This window comes from Balaenoptera borealis (assembly GCF_965194805.1).
Source record: "Balaenoptera borealis genome assembly, chromosome: 13".
NCBI classification, from domain to species: Eukaryota; Metazoa; Chordata; class Mammalia; order Artiodactyla; family Balaenopteridae; genus Balaenoptera; species Balaenoptera borealis.
In genome coordinates this window covers 23,942,641-23,968,900 of record NC_138870.1, presented here as the reverse complement: position 1 = coordinate 23,968,900, position 26,260 = coordinate 23,942,641, and the positions used below count along the sequence as shown (strand labels likewise).

Below are 26,260 nucleotides of genomic sequence, written 5' to 3'. Positions count from 1 at the left end.
TGTATGTATGTCATGCTACTTCTTTATACCACTAAGAAGCAAAACATAAAACTTAATTGATATTGACACCTCCAAATGCTTTGAAATTAGGATAAGGAGGGAGAGAGGATATCTGCCCACTTGTTTTTCTTTATATTTTGACATAATTTAGAAACAACCAAAGAATAATTCTAGAAATAACCATTTAGCAAAAACATACCAATAGCCTTTCTTTACCTCAAATGACCTAATTTATAAATTCATATACAATAAATTTAATACTGCTTTTACAAACTTCTATGCTAGCACTGAAATTCTGCTTATCTACAAAAATGCCTTGATAAATTAATTTCCATATTTAATTTAATAACTTTGATTTTGAAATATAAGATTTCTATACTTTGACTTTGCAGAAACCTGTTTAAGTATTACTCACTGGCAAGTCATTCTTTCGTTTCCATCTAACATCTTCCCTGAGTTTTACATACACAAATATATTAAAAATAACACTTTAACTCAGCTAGGCAAGCCTCTCCATGCACATAAAGATCACAGCAACAGGAGGCTAGTGTGAGGATATTAAAAATATGAATGAGATAACTTCTCTGACCTAACAGGTTAATACAAGGACTGCCAGGGGACTGGGGGACAATAAAGCAACACATGTGACAGATCTGCTGCACTTTTTTTCCTTTACCTATCTGTCTTGATGGTAAGCACATCTGTGCTCTTGCAGTATCGATCTCCTACAAGTTTAATAAGTTTCTTCTCTGCATGATCATCTAAATTCAAACTGGAAAGTTTAACCTTAAAAATAGAAGAAAAAAAATTTTTTTAATTACTTTATATACTTTGCATAATGAGAAAACAGTGGCAAAATTATTTACACTAACATTAAAAAAGAAACCAAAAGAAACTTTTTCAAACTCCTTCCTTTACAGAATTAGTAATTCACAAGTATCATGAAGCCTGATCTTACTCATGGAAAAAAAAAAATAGCGGGAGCAAAGTGTTTGGAGTTCTTTGAAAGTTCTGGGCATTCGTACCTTTCCTAAAAGAACCAATGACACGTCTCTTAAATAAATGAAATTACAGTGCTTACGAGTATTACTAACTAGTAGAATTCAACTCAATTAGTGTCAATAAAGCTGTTTATAAAAATAAATGGATGAAACATAGGTGCTTTAAGAATTTCTACCATGCAATTATGAGACCCATATCACTGCAACAGTTTAGGGGCTTTCATTTTATTTTATTTTATTTTATTTTATTTTATTTATTTTCTTTATTCTTGGCTGCATTGGGTCTTCGTTGCTGCGTGCGGGCCTTCTCTAGTGGCAGCAAGCGGGAGCTACTCTTCGTTGCAGTGTGCAGGCTTCGCATTGTGGTGGCTTCTCTTGTTGTGGAGCACAGGCTCTAGGCACGCGCGCTTCAGAAGTTGTGGCATGCAGGCTCAGTAGTTGTGGCATGCGGGCTCAGTAGTTGTAGCTCATGGGCTCTAGAGCACAGGCTCAGTAGTTGTGGCGCGTGGGCTTAGTTGCTCCGCGCATATGGGATCTTCCCCGTCCAGGGATCAAACCCATGTCCCCTGCATTGGCAGGCAGATTCTTAACCACTGTGCCACCAGGAAAGTCCCAGGAGCAATTATTTTAAAAGCTACAGATGTCTCGTGGAAGCCAGAATACAGCATCCATGAAGGGTCAAAACATTTGAAATAATTCAGCTCAACATTTCTCAGAATGTTAATACTAGTCCCACAGGCTGCTAAAAAGAATGATTTCTTTAAAAAGGCTGTTTCTATTGAGTCCATTTAGGAAATGTTGAGTTAAACTGGGTTCTTCACAGCAGGATTTCTTAGAGGAGGCAACATGTTAAAGAGCATGCTGAATTTCAAGATGAGCATTGTTATGTAATAATTCCAAAATTTATTTAACTTCAGATTCCACTTTTCAAGGGACAATTCATGAAATTAGTCTTCCTTAAAACATATTTTGGAAAATGCTGGAATAAATGAACATACTTTTTAATTTGCAGAGAATTATGGCTTGGGCTGAAAGTATTATCTAGAGATGAATAGGCTTGATCCAGGAAAACAGGTTAGAGACTACAATGCAGGTAAGTAAGGTAAACAACAGACTAGTTTTCCATGGAGAGCATTAAGAATAAGCAAAAATCAGAACTGTATGAAAAGGCTAAATAAGATTTTGAAATCCCACCTATTTCTTCCCTCTAGCTTCAATAACCCTGCATTTCACTCAAGACAACCATAGCATAAGAGCTTATTTATTTTCCCACCAGACTGCAAACCCTCGAGAGTAAGAACAATAACTGTCTTGTTCCTGGCAATGACCTAGCACCTAAAAAGCATGCAACATATATTGGCTGAATGAATACATATATTGGCTGAATGAATACATAAATTTAAAAAAGGGAGGATATGTTGTTTCTTTTTTAAGCAGTGAATTTTTTTTATTTGGATAGAAAAAACAGGAAATAAAAAAATAAATATAAATGTACTCCAAGAATATTAGTAAGAACACTGACTATTAAATATCAATCCAACAGAATGGTCATATGTTGTAGGCAATGTGAAATTACCACAGTCCCCTGAAAAGAATTTATGTCAACAACCAGGTTATTAGCTTGATGGATAAAATAAGCAGTTTTATGATGACTCTGATTGTTAGCAATATGGAGAATTACCTATAAGAAAATCATAAAACGTACCTACATTATGATTATAATTATGAAAATGTATGTGTATCTGCATGCATACAGATACAGTACAGAGAAAGAAACAGATTTTACATTCAGATACTGAGCAGGCAGTGATTTTCCCTTTTAAAACTCCTTCAATAAAATCATGATGTTTAACAATACATTTAAAAATTTACCATTTAAAAAATTTGTGTTCTAGTTTTTTATGTAAGAAGCAGTCAAAAACATGTGGCAGCAATGCTGATCATTACTGTGACGACTGTTTTAAAACTCATTGTTCACATTAATATTTTAATGGTCAAAACTTATATAGTCTTATGCCAGAAGCTCATAAATATTGCAGAAACAGCTGTGCAGTGCACTCACGCCACCTGCTAGCACTCAAAGGCACTGCAAAACTGTAGTCTTTAACCCGGACTAGTATTCTTAGGTTGAAGTTGAGTGACATTTATTTGTCCTCAGACTTTTCTTTTTCCAAGTTACTGTATTTTAAAGAGTCAACATTGTACTATTAACATTATCCCCAAAACAATGTTCACATTTCAAATCATAGTTACAGGTTTATCTTCAAATGTCTCATTTAAAAGAACTACATAAATTGAAAAATGTCTAAATGTGTAAAATATTTTCTTCATTTACAAGAATATGCAGTTAATTAAAGAACTATGGTATTACACATAAGACAAGAATTGGGCTTGATGTCTAGATTTGCTACCTATCAGATAAGTGACCTTAAACAAATCATGTGATCTTCCTGTCTGTTTCCTCATTTATAAAATAGAAAGGATTCACAGAATTTTTGTCAGGAATAAAAGAGATTAAATAGAAGAAAGCACTTTTTTTTTCATATTTTCTCATCTTTTATTTTTTTATTTTATTTTATTTTTAACATCTTTACTGGAGTATAATTGCTTTACAATGGCATGTTAGTTTCTGCTTTATAACAAAGTGAATCAGCTATACATATACATATGTCCCCGTATCTCCTCCCTCTTGCGTCTCCCTCCCACCCTCCCTATCCCACCCCTCTTAAAATCCTATACAAATATGTTATTTTTAATTCTGAACTACTTTTATGACTATCAAAAAAATATGATACCAACTTTCCTTCTCTAAATTTAAAAATTTGAGTATCTCTGAATATTATTTTATAATATTTCATTACCTTCACAGTACTGCATAAACTCATGCTGGACTACACATGGTTTATTTAGTCTTACTGTTTTACCTACTTTTACCCTTGAACCACATGACACCAGTCTGGACACCACCCCTGAGCCTCAACCGTCAGCAGGTAGAGTGAAAAGAGTCCAGAAGGGCCAACAGGAGTCAGGCAGAAGGGATAAAAGGGATCGAGGAAGGTATGGCATGGTGGCATGAGACAAAAAGGAGACAAGCGGGGATGGCAGCATGATATAGTAAGTGGTAACTGGTGGCATACTTCAAATAAAAAGTGAGATTATTTTTATATGAAACAAAATAAGCAAATTTAGAACAGGTAAGGACTTTATATGTCTATTCTAGTACTGAAGACAAAGGCCCACAAAAATTAAGACCAAAAACATGAATTAGAATCTAGGATTCCTGGGAATTCCCTGGTGGTCCAGTGGTTAGGACTTGGCGCTTTCACTGCCTTGGGCCTGGGTTCAATCCCTGGTCGGGAACTAAGATCCCGCAAGCCGCGCAGCACAGCCAAAAAAAAAAAAAAAAAAATCTAGGTTTTCTAACTCTGAGTTCAGAGATTTTTTTTTGTCATAAAACAGAGCTCAACTGTCGTTTGTTGTTGTTACCATTATTATTAAAAAGAGGTAACATTTATTAGGTTCTTAACAATGTATCAGGTATTATTATTTTATAATAGGGACACTCTATTAACCTGTGGAATGATATCAGCAAAGTAGATTTTTTTTTAATTTTTTATTTATTATTTATTTATTATTTTAATTTTTGGCTGTGTTGGGTCTTCGTTTCTGTGTGAGGGCTTTCTCCAGTTGCGGCGAGTGGGGGCCACTCTTCATCGCGGTGAGCAGGCCTCTCACTATCGCGGCCTCTCTTGTTGAGGAGCAGAGGCTCCAGACGCTCAGGCTCAGTAGTTGTGGCTCACGGGCCCAGTTGCTCCGCGGCATGTGGGATCTTCCCAGACCAGGGCTCAAACCCGTGTCCCCTGCATTGGCAGGCAGATTCTCAACCACTGCGCCACCAGGGAAGCCCCAGCAAAGTAGAATTTTAAGTTCTTTTTCTGTTTTCCTTTTGTTGATCTATATTTTATGAAATGTATACAGTAAATCTGTATCATCTTTTGTGATTTTAAAATATTTTCAGTGTCTCTAAATACATAAATATATTGCTATGATATTTAAACTGTCCTATGGAATTGAAAAAAACACTGGAAAGCTTCATAAATTCATTTCATAAAGATGGTACAACCCTGATACCAAAACCCAAAGAAAGAAAATTACAAATCAATTATGGCTGTATCACTGAAAATATTTCTAAAGGTTCAAGTTTGTCTATTTGTTAGCATATAATGCAAAGATGGTTGCAGAAATTTTCCACGTATTTTTGCAGCACACTTGGAATGTTCCAATTTAAAATACAGATTACATGGAGTACCAAAATGAACTTTTTGTACTGGAAGGCCCCTCAGAAAGGTGGGCAGTCATCCTCCAGGATAGGTGAATCAGAAGTACATTAGTCAGGGCTCCCTGGAGAAATGGCTGATTCTGGGAATGGTACAAGGAATATATAAAATGAGCTAGGAGCATTCTGTGGTGCCAAAAAATAAGAAAGTGTTTAAAAAACAAATGATGGGGCATGACAAAGGAGCAGAGGGGCCAGCTGAAAGAGTGCCCAACTGCCAAAGACGAAACAATTTGAGCAACAAAATAAAGTATTATTGGACCATAATCCAAAGGATAAAGTAAAAATCCATGAATCCACACTGATACAAGTAAGTGACTGAGTAAATAAATGAATGGAGGAGAATAGACAAATACCCCACATAGAAGAATTCCAAATAATCTATATTTCTCCCTCGAGGCGATGGAGCATAACTTCCGTAAGTGTGGGCTGTGCACAGTGACTTCCTTCTAAAGAGTACACTATGGAAAGGAAGAAAAAAAAGAGTAATTTTATAGTGGAGAAAACTGGCCAACACTACCTCAGCCAGGTGATCTAAGCTGCATCATCAGTGATAAGTCACGTGAGGAGCCTATACCCTTGCTATGGCACTTAACTTCTGAGGTTCTCCTCCCCAAAACACCTAACAATCTAACCATGAGAAAAACATCAAACAAATCGAAACTGAAGGACATTCCGCAAAATACATAACTGGTACTTCTCGAAACTGTCAAAGTCATCGAAAACAAGGAAATTCTGAGAAACAATCACAGCCAAGAAAAGCCTAAAGAGACACGATGACTAAATGTAATGTGGTACCCTGGATGAGATTCTGAACAAAAAAAGGACATTAGGTAAAAACTAAGGATCTGAATAAAGTATGAACTTTAATTAATAATGTATCAATATTGATTCATTCATTAGTTATAATGTACCACAGTACCATAAGATGTTAACAACAGGAGAAATTTGGTGTGAATATGGCAAACTCTGTACTATCCTTGAAGCTTCTCTGTAAATCTAAAACTATTTTAAAAGTGAAAGTTTAATTTAAAAAAAGGTTCATCGGGTAAAACTGCCCATAACTGCTGTGTGAAAAAAGACACGTGATGTGCATCAAGACTCCTTTAACAAAGGTTTCCAATACTAACTTAGGAGTTAGTTACTAGGGCACATGTGCAATGGCATGTGGCATGTTCCTGGTAAGTGAGAGGAGGGATTTGAAATTTCTCCAAAGCAACATGAGATTAGGACAAATAATCCTAAATAGAACATTATCACAGCAAATCAGTCAGTGGTAAAGTAAAAGAATAATGTACCATAAACTGATCAGGGCTCAGAAATGGTTCAGTAATTGAAAATCAATTAATATAATTCATTACTTTAAAAATTCAAAGGAGATCCTTTCAAAAATGCTAGTAAACTAGGAACAGGACACATCGTTAACACAGTTGGGATTATTATCTCTAAACTGAAATCCAATCTCAGAGGCTAAATACTAGAGGCATACCCATTAAAGTAGAGAACAGCACAAGGGACTACATAAACATTTTAGAAACTCTAACGCAAAAGACAAAAAGAAAAAACAAGCTATAGATATTTAAAAAGGAGAACTAAAACTACCATTAATTATCATTTATTTCTTGAGAAATCACCCAAAGAATCAACCGAAAAGTCCTAGCATCCCAATTTTGGTCTCCAAACACCAATGTTCACTAAAAGGTATCAGAGCTCCTGGAGAAATAGCTAATTCCAGGTCTGGGATAAGGAATATTCTATATAGTAAGCCTGGTCCATCTTGTGCCAGAAGGCAAGGAAATTTTCCAATGCTAATGGGCTTGTAAGAAAAGGACATAGGAATCAGTTTAGAAGAGATCCTACTGGCCAAAGTTAGGACGTAACTTTGAACATCAAAAAGAATATGATTTTACTTGATCAAAATTTGCTGAATATACCCATCTACACATTACCTGTTCAAGGGAAAAGCAAAAAATGACAACCCATAACCTCACAATGGAAAGATCGGGTTGTCAGCCTCTTAACCAAGTGATCAATCTCAGCATACTAAGAATGAGGCAACCAGACTTTACGTGCCCTCTCATATAATGCAATATAAAATACATAGCAACATCTATCAAGTATTCTTGTCAAAATAGTTTACTGTAATCTAATCAGTCCTTTAAATCTAACTTCCACTTTACAGGAAATACAGGAGATAGAGACATAAGGTAAATGACACCAGGATGCATGGAGACAAATTCAGAAGGTAGGAAGCGCTGCAGGATAAAATTTCTGTCTCTTTACCATGTCTGTGTCATGATGGGGGTTGCAGCTTGGGGGAGCGGGAAGAGGAGTGGTGAGGTCCTTTGCTGTTCTAGATTTTAAAAGACCTAAGTGACATTATAAGCAAATGTAACAGTGCTTGACTGGATCCTGGTTTAAACAAAAAAGCTATTTAAACATTTTGGTGAGACAACTGGGGAAATCTGAGCATGGAGTACACATTTTAGATGATATTAAAAAATTACTGAAAATTTTATTAGCTGTATTAATTATATTGGAATTATATAGGAAAATTTCATTAATTTTTAGAGATAACACACTAACGTATTTTAGTATGAAAAGTCAGATATTAGTAATTTTAAAGTAAACACTTAAACCAAAAACACACAAAGAAGGACACAAGAGTGTGTATGTGTATAAGTGTATCAAGCACTCAATATTTTAAATTTGTCAAAATATTAATTACTATTGATATAACAATGTGCCACGTGTATGGGTATTTATTATACTACTCTCTCTACTCTATACATTTGGAATTTTTGATAAGAAAGGTTAAAAAACACAATTTGGTAAAGTAGCCAAGTAAAAAATTTAAAAATAACTATACCATTTTTGACAAGGGTGTCAAAACAATTCAATGGGGGGAAAATAGTCTTTTCAACAAATAGTGCTGAGACAGATGAATATCCACGTGCAAAATAAAGTTGGTTCCCTACCTTACACCATATATAAAAATTAACTGAAAATGAATCACAGACTTAAATGTAAGAGACAAAACTCTCAGAAGAAAACATAGGAATAAATCTTCATGACCTAGAATTAGACAATGGTTTCTTACATATGGCACCAAAAGCACAAGAAACAAAGAAAAAAACTGCAAAAATCTGACTTCATCAAAATTAAAATTTTTGTGCTTAAAAGAACACCATCAAGAAAGTGAGATGAGGGCTTCCCTGGTGGCGCAGTGGTTGAGAGTCCACCTGCCAGTGCAGGGGACACGGGTTCGAGCCCTGGTCTGGGAGGATCCCACATGCTGCGGAGCAACTAGGCCCATGAGCCACAACTACTGAGCCTGCGCGTCTGGAGCCTGTGCTCCACAACAAGAGGCCGCGATAGTGAGAGGCCCGCGCACCGCAATGAAGAGTGGCCCTTGCTTGCCACAACTAGAGAAAGCCCTCGCACAGAAACGAAGACCCAACACAGCCAAAAATAAAAACAAATAAATATATAAATAAAATGGTGAAGTGAAGCTAGATTTAAAAAAAAAAAAAAAAAGTGAGATGACAATGCATGGAATGGGAGAAAATATTTGCAAGTCATATATCTGATAAGCAACTGGTATGAAGAATAAATAAAAAACACAACTGAAAAACAAAAAGTCAAATTATTCAAAAGATGGGCAAAGAATTTAAAGACATTTCCCCAAAGAAGATATACAAATGGTCAATAAGCACATGAAAAATTGCTCAGCATCATTAGTCATTAGGGAAATGTAAACCAAAACCACAATGAGATACTTCACACCCATCAGAACGGTGAAAACTATAAAGACTGACAACAATCATTAGGAAGGATGTGGAGAAATTGAAACCCTCAGACACTGCTTATGAAATAGTGCAGTCACTTTGTAAAACAGCTTGGTAGTTCCTCAAAATGTTACACATGGAGTTACCATACGACCCAACAATTCCACTTCTAGGTATATAGCCAACAGAACTAAAAACCTATGTCCACACAAAAACCTGTGCACAAAGGTTCACAGCAGCATTATTCATAACAGCCAAAGAGTGGAAACAACTCAGATGTCTACTGACTGAAAAGGATAAAGGATAAAGGATAAATAAAACACGGTATATCCATAAAAAGAAACATTATTTGGCAATTAAAAAAATGAAGAACTGATACATGCTATAACAGATGAAACTCTGAAAGCATTATACTAAGCAAAAGTATACATATTGTATGATTCATTTATAGGAAATATCAATAGGCAAATCCACAAAGAAAGAAAGTAGATTAGTTGTTGACAGGAGCTACAGGGGTAGTGAAGAGCAGGGTAGAATGGGGATTGACTGATAATGGGTATGGGATTTCTTTTTATGGTGATGAAAATTTCTGGAGTCAGGTAGTGGTGATAGTTGCACAACTCTGTAATATACTAAAAACCACTGAGTTATAAACTTTAAAAGGATGAATTCTACAGTATGTGAATTATATCTCAATAAAGCTGTTATTAAAAAGAAAAAAAGAAGTATATAAGAAATCAATATACCATCAAAATGCACAAAGGAGCAAAAAAAAAAAAAAAGCACTTTACAAAGGAATACATTCTCACCTTCATTTGAATTCAAAAGCATACATATTTTAAATATAAGATATATTTTACCTATCAAGCTGATAGGTAATAATAATATCTAGGCTGGTGAGAGTACAGGAAAACACGCTTTCTCACAGTCTGCTGGTGTTGTATTTGTTACATTGCCTGCAGGAATTTTATAATATATAATCAAAAACCTTTCACAATATATATCAAAAATCTTCAAAAGATCTATATCCTTTGACCTAACTTCTCATTTTAGTAAGTCATCCTAGGAACATAATCAGGAATATATACAAATACTAATCTCAAGAATATTCGTTATATTTTTCTAATAAAGAAAACTGTTAGAAAGCCTAAATGTCCCATGATACGGGTAATTTAAATAAATTATGGTAGATCTATGCAATAGAATTATTTGTTTGTCTCTCCCACTTCAGTCTCAGAAAAGGACTATGTCTGAATTGATCAGTGTTGCATCCCTAGCCTCAAACATTGTCCTGGCACATTAACAGACCCTCATTTACACACTATTCATTAAATAGTGTTTAATAACACTATTAACATTAAACAGTGTTTAATAATATTGAAAATTTTAAATTCACATTCTTAAACAAAATTTGAGCAGACAACTAATCAAATATAGTATCATCCCATTAATATACACAAAGGCTGACTATATATATACTAAAATGAGCTCCTGTAGTCAACAGTGGTTATTTGAGTGGTGGAATTACAGGCAATTTTATTTTATACTTTAAAAAACTTTTATATTCTCCAAATTTCTATGATAAATATGTATCAGTTTTATAATCACACATACAAAATACTATTATAAAATAATATGTTCCAATAATTCTTATTTTTTAAAAATTAACTCTTACCCTTAATGTCACTACTCGTGCTTTGGGGTTTCGAATAGATGGTCCCGCTGATACATAAGCAGCTGTGTCAATTTCAATTGGAAAGTGCTTCCTGCATTTCTCATCACTGTCTAATGCAGCTGGCCACTCGGTGCAAAAATCTGAGAATTAAAAAAAATTATCTCATTTACAGTTTCGTAAGTAAATTCTCCTTATAATGTATGCTACCCAACAAAATCAAATTATTGAGGGAGATCACCTTTCAAGATACATGAAATGAAACATGAAATGAAAGAACAGATTCTCTTCTGCACTTACATATACATCATCATCCTGCATGCGTCCCTTTTCTTCCTAAGTGAATCCTAATTAGGGAATTTAATTAAGGGAATGATTTGGATAGTTCAGGTTTGGTGGGGAGCAGTTAAAACGGAGCTATGACTTGATGGAAGTTTATTATAGCTTTGCACATATCTGTTATGAGACAGTTTATTTCCTCGCCAACTAAAACCAAGCAATTCATAGTGCCCTGAGAATTACTGTTTTTGAAAAGGCAACAAATAATATTAATTCACACCCAAATGAAGGTTACTAAAAATCAGCTGAAGGGAAGTGAAAGAAGCTCTGAAAAAACTCTAAGAGGGAATTCCCTGGAGGTCCAGTGGTTAGGACTCGGCGTTTTCCCTGCTGTGGCCTGGGTTCAATCCCTGGTCAGGGAACTAAGATCCAGCAAGCCTCGCGGCACAGCCACAAAAAATAAAGAAGCTCTACTGAGATGTGGTCAACCTTCTTTCAGAAACTGAGTTCAATAGGGCCTCTAACTATAACAGGTAAAAAAGCCTCGGTCACCTTTAAAGGATCCTTCCAGTAATTCATGTTTCTTCGATGTGACTTCTGAGCCACTGGGGCTCAAGGGAAAAAGGAACAGACTTGTCCTCACCTTCAGGCAAGACAGCGAGCCTAGAGAGGAGTGGGTCTGGCTCTGAGACCTGGGCTACAACCGCAAGTTCCAAGCACTGAGAACACTGCTCACAGCACAGACGTGTAAACTCAGGCCTCAAATGAAAAACAAATCTTTAAAGGACAAGAGAGAACTCCCAGCCTCCCGCAGCTATCAGTACTACTAGTATTGAGGGATTTCATAGGTGGGCAGCTGATTTTATTTTGCCCTATTCCTATCAAGTTAGCGTGGTACAGGGCTCTCAGCTGGGGATGAAAACTTCTGGCGTTATCAGGTTCCCCTCAATAGAAACCTCATTTCCTAAATAGCCTCATTCTAAGAAAAAGTAATCGGTTTCTTAGGTCAAACACATTAGACCCCATGGATCAGTGCTTTCTCCAATAACATTTTCCCTCAGCTAACAACTTTCTTATAATAAGCACTATATTTAGCTCCCATTTAGGCTTTAATATCAGTCAGCAAAATGTCACTCTGGATTACAGAGACTTCCCAAGATCTGGGACTAAATATACGTTAGCAAATTAAGTATAGCTCACACCATTCCCTAAAAACTGTGTTTAAGAGATCAATACTCACACACTTTGAGGGGAAAGAAATATCTTTGCCATTAAGAACATTTTGACATTTAAATAAAATGAACAGAGCAAAATTACTGAGGTTAAATTTCATTCCCATTATGAACTAATTCCAGTTTCCTGTACTGTAAGATGCAACACTGCCAGGCACTTTATAAGACAGACTAGTTTGGGGAATTTTATGAGTTACTGGATTTGTACCGACTTTTTTTTTTTTTTAAACTTTGGGTAAGTCATTTCAATCACCAGATGATAATTACAGCTTTTAAATTAAATTACCTGATTATATGTTCAAGAAAACACAGCCAACTGAAAAGTACATAATAGACCCCTATTAGCCTTTTATTCATCTGATAGGTAGAGCAACAGACTAGACTTCAGAAGACCTTTGTTTTTACTTAACTTCTGCCACGATTATTAAAGTTTTGGTAAATTACCTAACTCTCCTGTGCTTCAAATTTTCCATTTGCAAGTTAGATACAAAATTTGAACTGACCTACTTGAAAGAAAACTGAGAAGAAATATTTGAAAAGCCTCTGAGTTATTTGGAAGATACAAACTAAATCTAGAAGCTGGCAAAAGTGTAATTAAGGAAAGATTAAAACATTCACTTAAATACTGTAAAATATAATGCTACTCTTCTAAATATGTTGTATGAAAGCCTTTCATTTGAAAATTATTAAGTATTTTAGAACTACCTCATTACAATGACCAGTTTCTAAATTATAAATGCACATTTAAAAATATTGTTTAAAAAGGAAAAAAACTGAATTTATCACAGGGTAATGCATTTGTTAACTGGCTTTACAAAGGATCAAAAAATGATACATGATTTGTGTCATATGGGGCACAAATGTGCAACGGTGATCTGTGTCAGTCTAATATCAGGCTAATATCAACAAATATAGAAACATACAAAGGGACAGAAATGCATCCTAATGTCCCAAAACAAAAGACCACATAAATGAATGAAAATAGCAAGAGATTTTTCTTCCCTCATTTCAAGAGTAAGATTATTATTCCTACTTTTTAGCCTTCCTTTTAAAACCTCTTTATTTTCTTTTCTTCCTCATAATTTTCAATGGAAGGCCCTCCCAGAAGCTCAAATTTCATCATAATCATGTTCACTAACTTATTTCTCCTTTTAGCATAATCAGGCTACCTGTGAAGTTTCTAGGTTTCATTTTCTTTCCTGAAAAGCCTTAACAAGTATACTGAGCATGTATACATCACCTTTAAATCAGCATAAATTTAAGACTTCAAAGGTACTAACTCTTGCATTGAACTACATAATCAATAAGTAATAGCTACAAACCTAAAACAACTCAAATTTGCTTACCTATATATAGTCCAATACAACTAGAACAGAAATTGAATTGGAATATTGTATATATTATGAACCATGAACAAAAAGTGCTCTTTGCCTTTACCTCCATATATGTGGAAAGAAGAAAGATGGTCGTACAGGTGAGTAAAATCTCTATACAACTAGCAATCAACAGATATTGTTGAAATTTAATAAGTCTAGAAATGGAGGTATAATCATATTCAGGTGATTAGTTCCATTTTATATATATCAAACTATACATATAATTTACATGTATATATACTATGTATAGAGTATATATAACATATATTCTTTATGTATGTGTTTAAAGAATATATAAAATTATATACACACACACACACACACACACACACACACAAATAATAAGACCTAATGATGAAAAGAGAACACGTCTGGAATGAGGGGCCAGGGAGGGAAAGGAGAAGCAAGAAACTATTACTTTTCACCATCAGCTCTTGTACTATTTAATTTTACCATAGGTATATATCACTTCTAATTTCTTTAAAATTTTGAACAATTTCTTCAAGATAACCCTTTTCTGCAAAGTATCCCATTACTGGCCCCACTGACTATTCAGCTACTCAGCATCCTTCTACACTATCTTCAGTTTGGACCATATTGATTTGCATCTGTTAACACTCTACAATATTTTCTTCAGCCTTTTTATGTATATGCTTTCTATAATTCAACAATAAGTCCCTATCCTACCTGAGCCAGGATTATGGTTTCTGATCCCCAGAACTTATTCAGCAGATAACTGCAAGTTTGTACTCTTTGAAGATCTCCCTTTTCCCTCCACTCCTCAGTCCCTGGTAACCACCACCCTACCCTATTTCTATGACCTCAGATTTTTCAGATTTCAAATATAAGTGATAAAATTATACAGTATTTGTCATGCTGTCTGACATATTCCACTTAGCATAATGCCCTCAAGGTCCATCCACATCGTCACAAATGGCAGGATGTCCTTCTTTCTTGTGACTGAATAATATTCCATTGTTCGTGCATGCATGTGTGTGCGTGTGCGTGTATACACATCATCTTTATCCATTCATCCATCCACCGATGAACACTTAGGTTGTTTCCATATCTTGACTGTTGTGAATAATGTTGCAGTGAACATGGGAGTTGAGATATCTCTTCAATATTCTGTCTTCATTTCCTTTGGATACATACCAAGAAGTGGGATTGCTGGATCATACAGCAGTTCTATTTTTAATTTTTTGAGGACCCTTCATACTGTTCTCCACAGTGGCTGCAACAATTTGCATTCCTACCAACAGTGCACGAGGGTCCCCTTTTCTCCACGTCCCCATCAACACTTGTTATCTCATCTTCCTGATGACAGTCATTTTAACAGGTACTGTGGTTTTGATTTTTTTTTTTTTTTTTATTTTGATTTCCCTGATGATTAGTGAAGTTGAGAATCTTTTCATGTACTCACTGGCCATTTGTATGTCTTCTTTGGAAAAATGTCTATTTGATTCTTCTGCCCATTTTAAAATCAGATTGCTTTTTTACTATTCAGTTATATGAGTTCTTTACGTATTTTGGATATTAACCCTTATCAGATATATGATTTGCAAATATTTTCTGCCATTCCACAGATTGTCTTTTCATTTCACTGATGGTTTCCTTTGCTGTGCAGAAGCTTTTTAGTTTGAGGTAGTCCCACTTGCTACCTATTTTTGCTTCTGTTGCCTTTGCTTTAGGTGTCAAATTCCAAAAATTCATTGCCATGATGAATGCCAAGAAGCTTACACCCAATGTTTTCCTCTAGGAGTTTTATGATCTCAGGTCTATGTTCAAGTTTTTAATTCACGTCAAGTTGATTTTTGTGTATAGTGTTAAAAATGTGGTCCAGTTTCATTCTTCTACATGTGTCTGTCCAGTTTTCCCAACATTTATTGAAGAAACTATCCTTTCCTGCTTAAATATTTTTGGCTCTTTTGTCATAAATTAATTAACCAAATATACATGAGTTTATTTTGCAGCTCTCTGTTCTGTTCCACTGATCTATGTGTCTGTTTCATGCCAATAACATACTGTTTTGATTACTACTATCGCTTTGTAATATAGTTTGAAATCAGGATGTGTGATGCCTCCAGCTTTGTTCTTCTTTCTCAACATTGCTTTGGCTATTTGAGGTCTTTTGTGGTTCTGTACAAATCTTAGGAGTTTGTTACATTTCTGTGAAAAACACCATTGGAATTGTGACAGGGATTACACTGAATATGTAGATTGCTTTGGGTTTTATGGACATTTTAACAATATTAATTCTTCCAATCCATATCTTACACTTATTTGTGTCTTCTTCAATTTCTTTCATCAATATTTTACAGTTTTCAGTGTACAGATCTTTCACCCCCTTGGTTAAAAGTATACTCTTATTTTGCGTTCATGTATTTTGTTTTTATTTTATTTCTTCCAGTTTTACTGAGATATAATTGGCACACAGCACTATATAAGTTTAAGGTGTACAGCATCATGATCTGACTTGCATAAACCATGAAATGATGATCACAAGGAAGTCAGTGAATATCCATCATCTCATACAGATACAAAATTAAACAAATAGAAAAAAAATTTGTTTTCCTTTTTATAAGTACTCTTAGGATTTATTCTCTTAACAACTTTCATACGGAACATATAGCAGTATTAATTATATTTATTATGTTGTACCTTATATCCCTAGTATTTAGTTACCTTATAACTGGAAGTCTGTACCTTTTGACTGCCTTCATTCAATTCCCCCTCCCCTGACCCAGTATTTTATTCTTTTTGATGCTATTGTAAATAAAAGTATTTTCTTAATTTCTCTTTTAAGAAAAAGAGAAATCTAATTTACAAATTTAAAATTAAATTACATTTAAATTTTAAATTAAATTACATTTAAATTTTAAATTAAATTACAAATTTAAAAAATCTCTCTTTCTGAACTCCCATGTTCACCGCAGAAAATGCAACTGATTTTTGATACCGACTTTGTATCCTGCAACCTTACTGAATTCGTTTATTAATTTTAATAGTTTTTTGGGAGCCTTTCAGATTTTCTATGTATAAGATAATGTACTCAGCAAGTAAAGACAATTTAACTTCTTCCTTTCCAATGTGAATGCCTTTTATTTCTTTTTCTTGCCTAACTGCTCTGGCTAGAACTTCCAGTACTATGTTGAATAAAAGTGGTGACAGTGGGAATCCCTGTCTTGTCCTGATCTTAGAGGAAAAGCCTTTAGCTTTTCATTGTTGTAATATGATATGAGTAGTGGACTTGTTATATGTGGCCTTTATTATGTTGAAGTTTGTTCCCCCTATACCCACTGTGTTGAGAGTTTTCTCATGAAAGGATGCTAAATTCTATCAAATGCTTTTTCTGCATCTACTGAGATGATCATATGATTTTCATCCTTCATTTTGTTAATGTGGTGTATCACGTTGATTTACTTGCAGGTGTAGGACCACCTTGCATCTCTGGAATAAATCCTTCTTGATCATGGTGTATGATCCTTTTAATGTACTGTTGAATTTGGTTTGCTAGTATTTTGTTGAGGATTTTTGATCTATGCTCATCAGGGATATTGGCCTGTAATTTGTCCTTGTCTGGTTTTGGTATCAGGGTAATGCTAGATTTATAAAATGAGTGTGGGTGTTCCCTCCTCTTCTACTGTTTAGAAGAGTTTGAGAACGATTGGTAATTCTTTAAATGTTTAGTAGAATTCACCAGTGAATTAGGAGTTTGGGATTAATATATACACACGAATATATATAAAATAGATAACCAACAAGGACCTACTGTATAGCACAGGGTCCTATACTCAATATTTTGTAATAACCTATAAGGGAAAAGAATCTGAAAAAGAATATGTATATATTTATATATAAATGTATAACTGAATCACTTTGCTATACACCTGAAACTAACAAAACACTGTATATCAACGATTCAATTAAAAAAAAAAAAAAAAGAATTCACCAGTGAAGCCATCTGGTCCTGGACTTTTCTTGGTGGGAGGTTTTTGATTCAATCTCCTGACTAGTAACTGGTCTGTTCAGATTTTCTATTTCTTCATGATTCAGTCTTGGTACATTATATGTTTCTAGAAATGTATCCATTTCTTCTAGGTTGCCCAATTTGTTGGCATAAAAATGTTCACAGTAGTCTCTTAGATCCTTTGTACCAATATTTCTGTGATAACAGTTGTAATGTCTCCTATTTCATTTCTAATTTTGAGGCCTCTCTTTTTCTTGGTGAGTCTAGTTAAAGGTTTGTCTACGTTGTTTACCTTTTCAAAAAACAATCCCTCAGTTTCACTGATCTTTTCTACTGTCCTTTTAGTCTCAATTTATTTCCACTCCAACCATTATTTCTTTCCTTCTAACTTTGGGCTAAGTTAGTTCTTCTTTTTCTAGTTTCTTGGGATCTAAAGTTAGGTGGTTTATTTAACATTTTTCTTGATTCTTAATGCAGGCATTTATTGCTATAAACTTTCCTCTTGGAACTGCTTTGGGGATATCCCATATCTTAACATATCTTTTTGATTTCTCTTTGACTGCTTCTTTGAATCAATATGCGTTTAGGGGCATGCTATTTAATCTCCACATATTTGTTAATCTTCTAGTTTTCTTCTTGTAATAGATTTCTAGTTTCATATCATTGTGGTTGGAAAAAAATGCTTGATATGATTTCAATCTTTTTAAGTTTATTACGACTTATTTTGTGGCCTAAAGTATGATCTATCCTGAAAAATGTTTCATGTGTACCTGAGAAGAATGTGTATACTACTGCTGTTGGATGGAATGTTCTGTAAATGTCTGTTAAATTCACTTGATCTAACATGTAAGTCTAAATCCAATGTTTCCTTACTGACTTTCTGTCTGGATGATCTACCCATTGTTGAAAGTGGAGTACTGAAGCTCCCTACTATTACTGTATTGCTCTCTATTTCTTCCTTGAATTCTGTAAATATTTTCTGTATTTTAAGTGCTCCTACTTTGGGCACACAAATATTTACAAATATTATATCCTCTTGATAAACTGACCCCTTTATCATTAGAAATGAGATTCCTGTGAAACTAATAAAATATTAAGTTCATATTACAAAACAACCACATACCTTTAAGAGCTTCACAGTGCTTTTTAATTGCTACAGGAGTCAAATGCAGAAAATTGGGAATCTAAAATAGAGAATTTTAAAGGATAAATTAGCTAAGTGTCTTTATGTGTGTGTGTGTGTGTGTGTGTGTGTGTTTGGGGGGCCATGCCGCGCGGCTTGCAGAATCTTAGTTCCCCAACCAGGGATCGAACCTGGGCCCCAGCAGTGAAAGCGCCGAGTCCTAACCACTGGACAGCCAGGGAATTCCTGCCTAAGTGTCTTAAAAACAAGAAACAGACAATTTTCTCATAAAACTAAATCATAAGGCCCACAAACCTTGTAATAAATAAAATCTGGGTTTTTTTTAAGCAATACTGATTCCATGTCACAGGTGTTGTAAATTCAAGAAATGAATTTCCTAAAATAAAGATTCAGTACCAAGTATCTTATGAGAATGATGGTGGAGAAGAAACATTATTTTTATAGTATTATTCTTGCGACGAATCTACAGGAGTATATATTTCCCTTATAAAACTGAAAGCACTTTAGGACACAGACCATTGTTTAATAATCCTAATTCCCCTGGAATACATATCACTGAGATACATTTTCTACTTTATACTCAACAGACATTTTATGAATTGAATGGATGAATAAATGAAGCAAGCAGATCTTAAATGAAGTTGGGAATATCTTTATGATACACCGAGAGGTTCTCTAAACATTTATAGGGCCAATGGAAATTTAGGTAAGGTCAAAGATTTGATTCCATCAAATAAATAATGAACATTTCCTAGTATATTTCTTACATAATGTTAAGCATCTAAAGACAAAATTTAAAGAAACTCACTTGGAAAGAAACTTTGAACAAACAGAAAGTTACTCTAAACATTATGTCTGGAATCTTATGTGCTAATCAGAAAATGATTATTTTAATCAAGAGAAAACAGGCAACAAATATTGGGATTATGAGGTGGGTGACTTCATTTTCTATACTTTTATTTTACTTGTTTATTTATTCTATACTTTTATTTTTGAAACATGATTCAAAATCATAAAAGGAAAAAAATAATAGCTAATGCTTACACAGCATTTATATTGGCACTGCTCTATGAACACTGTACATATTACCTCAGTTTACAAGCTTATTCAATGGCACTTACTAGGAACAGATCTTATCATCGGACTAAGCATTAAGGTGATTCTTAAAAGGGATGGCATGCATTAAATGTTTGGATTTGTATGTTTATTAAAATTCCATTCACAACCATCATTACAAATATATTGCTATTCTCGCTCACCAAGTGATATTTTCCAAAGACCTTTTCTTTAAACTAAGTTCAATTCCTCTCTTCATTTGAAGAAAAGATTAGTTTTATAGGTGTTTGTTTTCTTGTATCTTGAAATGTTCCCATTTCTAAATTTCATCTGCCTATCTCCAGCAGCAAACAAACCCCTCTTCATATTACGATCTCATTTTTTACCAGCAACTTTTAGCCAATTTTTGTTTTACACAAAGACTCTCACTTAGCAGAAAATACAATTCCTTGATAATTTCATTGTATGTAAAAGGAAACCATCTAAGATATGCATTCCCAGGCTGCGCATATTTTTATTTTCTTTAAGAAGTCTGTTTTTCAGAAATCATTATAAATGCTATCAACTCATTACAGATGCTATCAACTGAAGCATTTAACATGACCAATTTTTCTTCAAGAAATAAAGAAGTTTAAGGACTATAACAATAATACTAAATAATTTTCTGTAGAAGTTTTAAATCTCTTTTTCAAAAGTAAAAACTTCACCTCCCAGTTCTCAAACTCAAATTAGGTTATTTCACTTTTCTTAGTTCTGCTTGAAAGACACAATATAGAAAAGATACAATAGAAATGAAAAAGCCAAAAGGAAACCATAGGACCAATCAATTACATTCTTAAATGCCTAGGGTTCTTTGAGCCTTCTTTGCCGAGGATAACCAAAACATAATATCCATTATTACCTGGAAAAAGATTGAATTAAAATACAGTAAGCTGCTATGCACTGGACCTTGAAGTGTTGGGGGAGAGGGTAGGTGTCAGAGGGAGATCAGCATTTATTTAGATATAAGTTTTAGTCAATGAACCAGCAACTTATCTTACCTTTAAAAGTTCCAGATTTCCCTCCTTAGCCATGGGCACCCCTCTTTTTACTGGATAACCCATTCGAACAGGAAGAGGTACTGCTGAGGGTTTAAATGGTGCTGCAACAGGGTAAACACTAGGCCAGTCCTGGTCAACAGCCATTTTCTCTGTCCTAGGAGGTAATGCCTGAGGAATGTAAAATAGTTTAATATTTTAAATATGAACATATTCTTTAATTTTAAAGCAAAAAAGCTGCAATTAAGAGAAACATAAGAGGACTTACAACCTACATAAAATCTGACCTCCCACAGCTAATGCCGCTGAAATGAAAAAACACTAAATGTACCTAAGTATCTCTGGCACAGTTTCCTTAAACCCAGTAGCAAGGATCCCCTTTAACAGCAGATTTCCTTCGCAAGAAAATTTCTCTATCTTATTTATTTACTTAGACTTTTAGCAAACTTTCTACATATTGTTTATGAAGGGGTAAGTAATGATATATTTTGAATAATTTTTAAAACTTTGATGAAAGTCAGTATATGAGGTGACAATGAGACAAACTTGGAAATAAAGGAAATAAGAAAAAGGAACATAAAGAATAAGAACTCAGAAATAAATAAATTAGGATTAAACTAAATGAATAGATACATAATGAGAAATATTATGTTTCCTAGGCCCAGAGAATAACTACGTGATATTTTAGTCAATCACATTAACATATTTATTTTTTAAACTGTATTTGATAGACAGGGATGGCCAGCATTCCCTTTAAACCCAAAACGAAGGTTTGAAGAGGCAAAACTAGGCAACACCCATCTAAGTAATAGACATGCAGTACATGTCCTGGAAGCACTTAATATTCCTGTGAAAATGACTACTCTATACGATTATAATTGGTGCCATTTAACTTCCAACAATGTGCCTTTGTTCTGACTCCATGCTTCCTAGGTGACCGTATAATTTGGATTCCTCCACAGAGATGCCTACAGGGTGAGACCAAACTGGTTAGATTAACACATACATCCCAGGCTGCATGACTGTTCAAGGCATCATCAAAAATAATTCTTTATTCTGGTTTATACACCTATTTCCTGGGAGTATGTGAGTGAGTCCACCTCTCAAAGATGATCCATTCTCAGGGAACTGACAAAAAGCAGTGGAAGACTAGAGCCAGGGCTGTGGTAGTCACCCAGCCAACAGCCCCTTGAGAAGAAGCCTTCTCGTGCAGCGCCCTTCTGCCTCATAATGAGTATCTGCCTCACTTTAGAATTTCAGAAACCAGTAAGACAGCCTATACTAGAGTACATTAGCTGCTTACCTTTCTTCTCAGCGGCCTTTCATATCTGGATGTTCTTTCTGTTGTAGCTAAAAGACAACACAACAGTTACAGAGAATTTTATAACACAGAGCTGTTCAACACTGTTCATGATCCCACAATTCTCACATAATTAAAGTATTCAGTAATATAAAAATGAAACAATAATCCATTTTCTGTAAGTTCAGGGACTAAATCATTTTAATGAAAATGAAAATTCAGAAATAGGTAAGAAAATCCAAGAGTTACTTGAATATAAAATATATTGTGATTGACGATATGGTGAACTCATCAACTAGAGCAATATTTTCAGTAACTTTTAAGGTTCATCATCAAATAAGCTTACTTTCCCAAGATAAAATATCTAATTAGAAATAAGTATTTTGCATCTTTAAAAGTAACTGGCTTGAAATATTCTAATATATACTTGCTCATATTTGGAATTATTCTGTTCTTTACAAACACACAGACACAAAACAACTTTCAGTTTTCCTTTTCTACTGTTTATTAGCACTGCCAATGCTACAATAATACCAATAATAACAAAAATCACAGCTATTTCTAATAAATCACATAACTGTACAAGGGGGTAAATTACTTACATACAGTATCTACCTTTTAAAATATTAACTTATGTCTCTCTAAATTAATGTTTTGCTATACTAAAATAATATATAATAACTGTATTTATTCAGCACTTTCACATGTCCAGACGCTGTGCTAAATGCTTTTCATTATCTCATTTAATCTTATTCTTCACAATAACTGTAAGTACTATTATTATCCTTATTTAGAGGTCTTTTAGCCAAGAAAACTAAAGACCAAGTAGTTAGGGTGATGACAGCATAGCACAAAAGACCTCACATTCTGAACCACTATCTCTAGCTTCACAAGGCCCCATAACTACACTGAACTTCCAGTACCAGGTCCCTGAGTTTTTCTCTGAACTTTCTGTTCTGTCTGTCTACAATGTGCCTCCCTTTCATCTGCCTGCCTTCTGTCCCCTACTTCCTCTCCACTTCACCTCTTCATCTGACAAATTCTTATTCATCCCTCAACAGTAATTCATTGATTCATTCAAAAATTGTTTGAGTGATATTGTGTACCAGCAACTCAAAAGGCAGCAAAGAACAACAGAAACACAGTCCTTGCTCTCACTGAATGCAGAGTCTGTCAAATAAGATAACTATTTAGCAAGTAATTTCAATAAACAGCTATAAATATTAATGAAGCATACAGCAGGGGACCCAACCTAGTCAATTAGTTGGGGAAAATATCCCTGAAGAAGTGGACTTCAAGCGAAAACCTTAAAGATGAGCAGGAAGTAGCCATGGGAACAGGCAAGTAGAAAAAGTGTTCTAGAGTGAGAGAGAAGACGGAAAATCAAAGTAAACAAGTTCAACATGGCTGAAATTTAAGAGTAGGGCATAAGGAGCGCTAAGAAAAGTGGTATTTAATAGGTCAGAGATATATTTAATAGGCGTCTCAACTAAAACACATCATAGGCAGAGCTCTTGATTTCCTTCTTCCAGTCTTCCCAGGCCCTCTAAATGGTATCACCATTCATCCAAGTTCTCAGGATAAAAATCTAACATGCTTCCTTGAGACTTTTCCTCAAGCTCCATATCAAATCCGTCAGTAAGTCCTGTTAGCAGTACTTTCAGACTATATACCAAATCCAACCACACCAGCTCCACTATTACTTCAATCCAAGTCACTATCATCTCATTTGGAGTACTACATCAGCTCCCAACTGGTCTCCTGGCTTCCACTCTTACCCCTGGCTCTCCACACAGCAGCCAGTGATCTTTAAAAAGTATAAATCATATTATATCACTCCCTGTTCCAAACCTACCAATGTGATCCCAAACTCATAACAAAATCCAAGCCAAATGCCCATAAGCCTTTACCAGATGAGGTCATTACGTATTTTTCTGATATCTTATACTTCCACTCTTCTCTTTACTCACTTAGCTCCAGCCACGCTGGCCTTCTTTCTGTTCCTTGGTCACACCCCTAAGCTTGTTCTCACTTTTGAGCTTTTGCACTTGCAATTCCCTATGCCAACAATGCTCTTCCCGCAGATCTGCTCAAATGTCACTCCCCCAGGAGTTCTTTCCTGACTACCCTATCTTATCTTATCCTACAGCCACTATTCACCCAATCCATCATTCTCAAGACCCTGCTTTATTTTTCTTCATAGCACCTAACACTGTACTGACACTGTTTCCCTGTTTATGATCTGATTTCCCCCCAAGAATGTAAACTTCATGAGATGAAGGGCCCTGCTGTATCCCAGTATCTAGAACACCACCTAGCACACAGTAGGAGTTAAGTATTTGTAGAATGAGTAGATGAATGAAAGATTAAAAAGAAAGAGTGTTAAGACTAGAAAGAGCTACTGTGCATTAAGGAATTTACCATTTATCTCAAAGCAATGAAAAACCATTTGTAGATTTTGAACACGGGAGTGGCAAGTTAAGATTTACTTTTTGCACACCTCACTCTGGCTGTTGTGAGAATTCAAGGTAGGAGAACAAGAGCAGAGAGACCAGTGAAGAAACTATCGTAGAAGTGAGAGATAGTGGCCTAAACTGGACAGTTAGTAGTATGAACATTAGACATATTACAGAAAATATCACCAGGATAGGACCTGGTGAATGACTGGACGCGACCCCTCGATTGAGCTTTTCCTAACTCTTGCGGGCTGCTCCTCGGTGCCCCCCGCCCCCTTACAGTATTCACGCTTCTATTACAGCACCTCACACTGCACAGCACTTCTACTAGTCTATGCACAACTAGACTTTTCCACTAGATTCCTCCAGGGCAAGAACGGTATCGGGCATCCCTAAAATCTCTCTTGAATGAAGGTCACCTCAATAATGCCTACTGAATGAAGGTCAACCCCATTTGGTGGCATAGCTAGCCCTGGAATTCAGAACTGTAGTTTATTCTAGGACACCTGTACCCTTCTCTTAAATTTCGGAAAAATCCGTGGTTCAACACTGCCCAACAAACACTACGAGCACCAGCAACCAGAGAGAGACCTGTGCCAGTGGCCCTAGGAGGGAGCACCTGAAAGCGCAGGTCACGCAGAAGGGAGGGAGAAAGCTCGCGGCGCCCAAAGACCCGGAAACAGAAATTGGCTGTCAAGAACCAGGCGACACTCCGCACAAAGGGCAGACCCACATCCGCGGCTTTCCTACTAGGCGGGCCAGCGACAGACCGGCAGAGGACGTACCGGCCTCCGCCACCGCGGCGGCCATCATGGGCCTGTATTCCACCCTCTCACCTCCCCCAAAGCCCGGAAGCGACAGGGCAGACACTCACACGGGCTTGGTCTCGGAGAGCGAGTGGCCGGAGACACAGAGGTGGAAAAGGCTCGAAGGGTTCTGGCCCGCGGCTGCAGTACCAGGCATGCAGGGAGCCGGGCGGCCGCCATGGCTGCGAAGACGGCAAGCGGGAGGGGACAAGTGCGCTACCGGGTCAAGGGGCGGGTCTGAGGCCCTATTACGCAGGCTCGCCGCGTCTTGCCCCGCCCCTAGGAGGGAGAAACAGGAAACACGTGGGCCTGCGAATTCAGAGCCCTAGTGAAATGTGCAAGAGAATACCCTCCGCATAGAAAACGTAATGAAAAGAAAGTAAAAAGATTTAAAAAAAAACAAAAAACAAAAACGAAGCAGGGCTTCCCTGGTGGCGCAGTGGTTGAGAATCTGCCTGCCGATGCAGGGGACACGGGTTCGAGCCCTGGTCTGGGAAGATCCCACATGCCGCGGAGCAACTGGGCCCGTGAGCTACAACTACTGAGCCTGCGCGTCTGGAGCCGTGCTCCGCAACGAGAGGCCGCGACAGTGAGAGGCCCGTGCACCACGATGAAGAGTGCCCCCCGCTCGCCGCACCTGGAGAAAGACCTCTCATAGAAACGAAGACCCAACACAGCAAAAATTAATTAATTAATTAATTAATTAAAAAAAATCGAAGCAGTCAGTCCAAAGACAATTGTAAATAAGGACCATAGGGATGGGGGAAATGTGGCTTACAGAGGGCAGGTGAGGGCAGAACCTCAGAT

At 35.9% G+C, this 26,260-nt stretch overlaps 1 protein-coding gene across 3 annotated transcripts in view; it reads right to left on the bottom strand.

Moving 5' to 3' along the window:
- The window catches only part of MRPS35 (mitochondrial ribosomal protein S35), a 49,819-nt gene extending 23,559 nt beyond the window's left edge, over positions 1-26,260 (bottom strand). Inside the window, exons 1-7 of one of the 3 annotated variants that reach the window (XR_014233667.1) lie at positions 25,522-26,260; positions 22,195-22,241; positions 20,895-21,062; positions 18,778-18,838; positions 10,801-10,940; positions 5,694-5,798; positions 677-786 (exon numbers count right to left, since the gene is read on the bottom strand). Coding sequence is in view for 2 of the 3 variants with exons in the window: in XM_082352260.1 (XP_082208386.1) it covers positions 677-786; positions 10,801-10,940; positions 18,778-18,838; positions 20,895-21,062; positions 22,195-22,241; positions 25,522-25,633 (638 nt within the window). In the remaining variant the exon portion in view is untranslated. Of the gene's footprint in view, positions 1-676; positions 787-5,693; positions 5,799-10,800; positions 10,941-18,777; positions 18,839-20,894; positions 21,063-22,194; positions 22,242-25,521 lie in introns of those variants that run through there. The other 2 variants (XM_082352260.1, XM_082352261.1) reach the window with 2 other exon arrangements.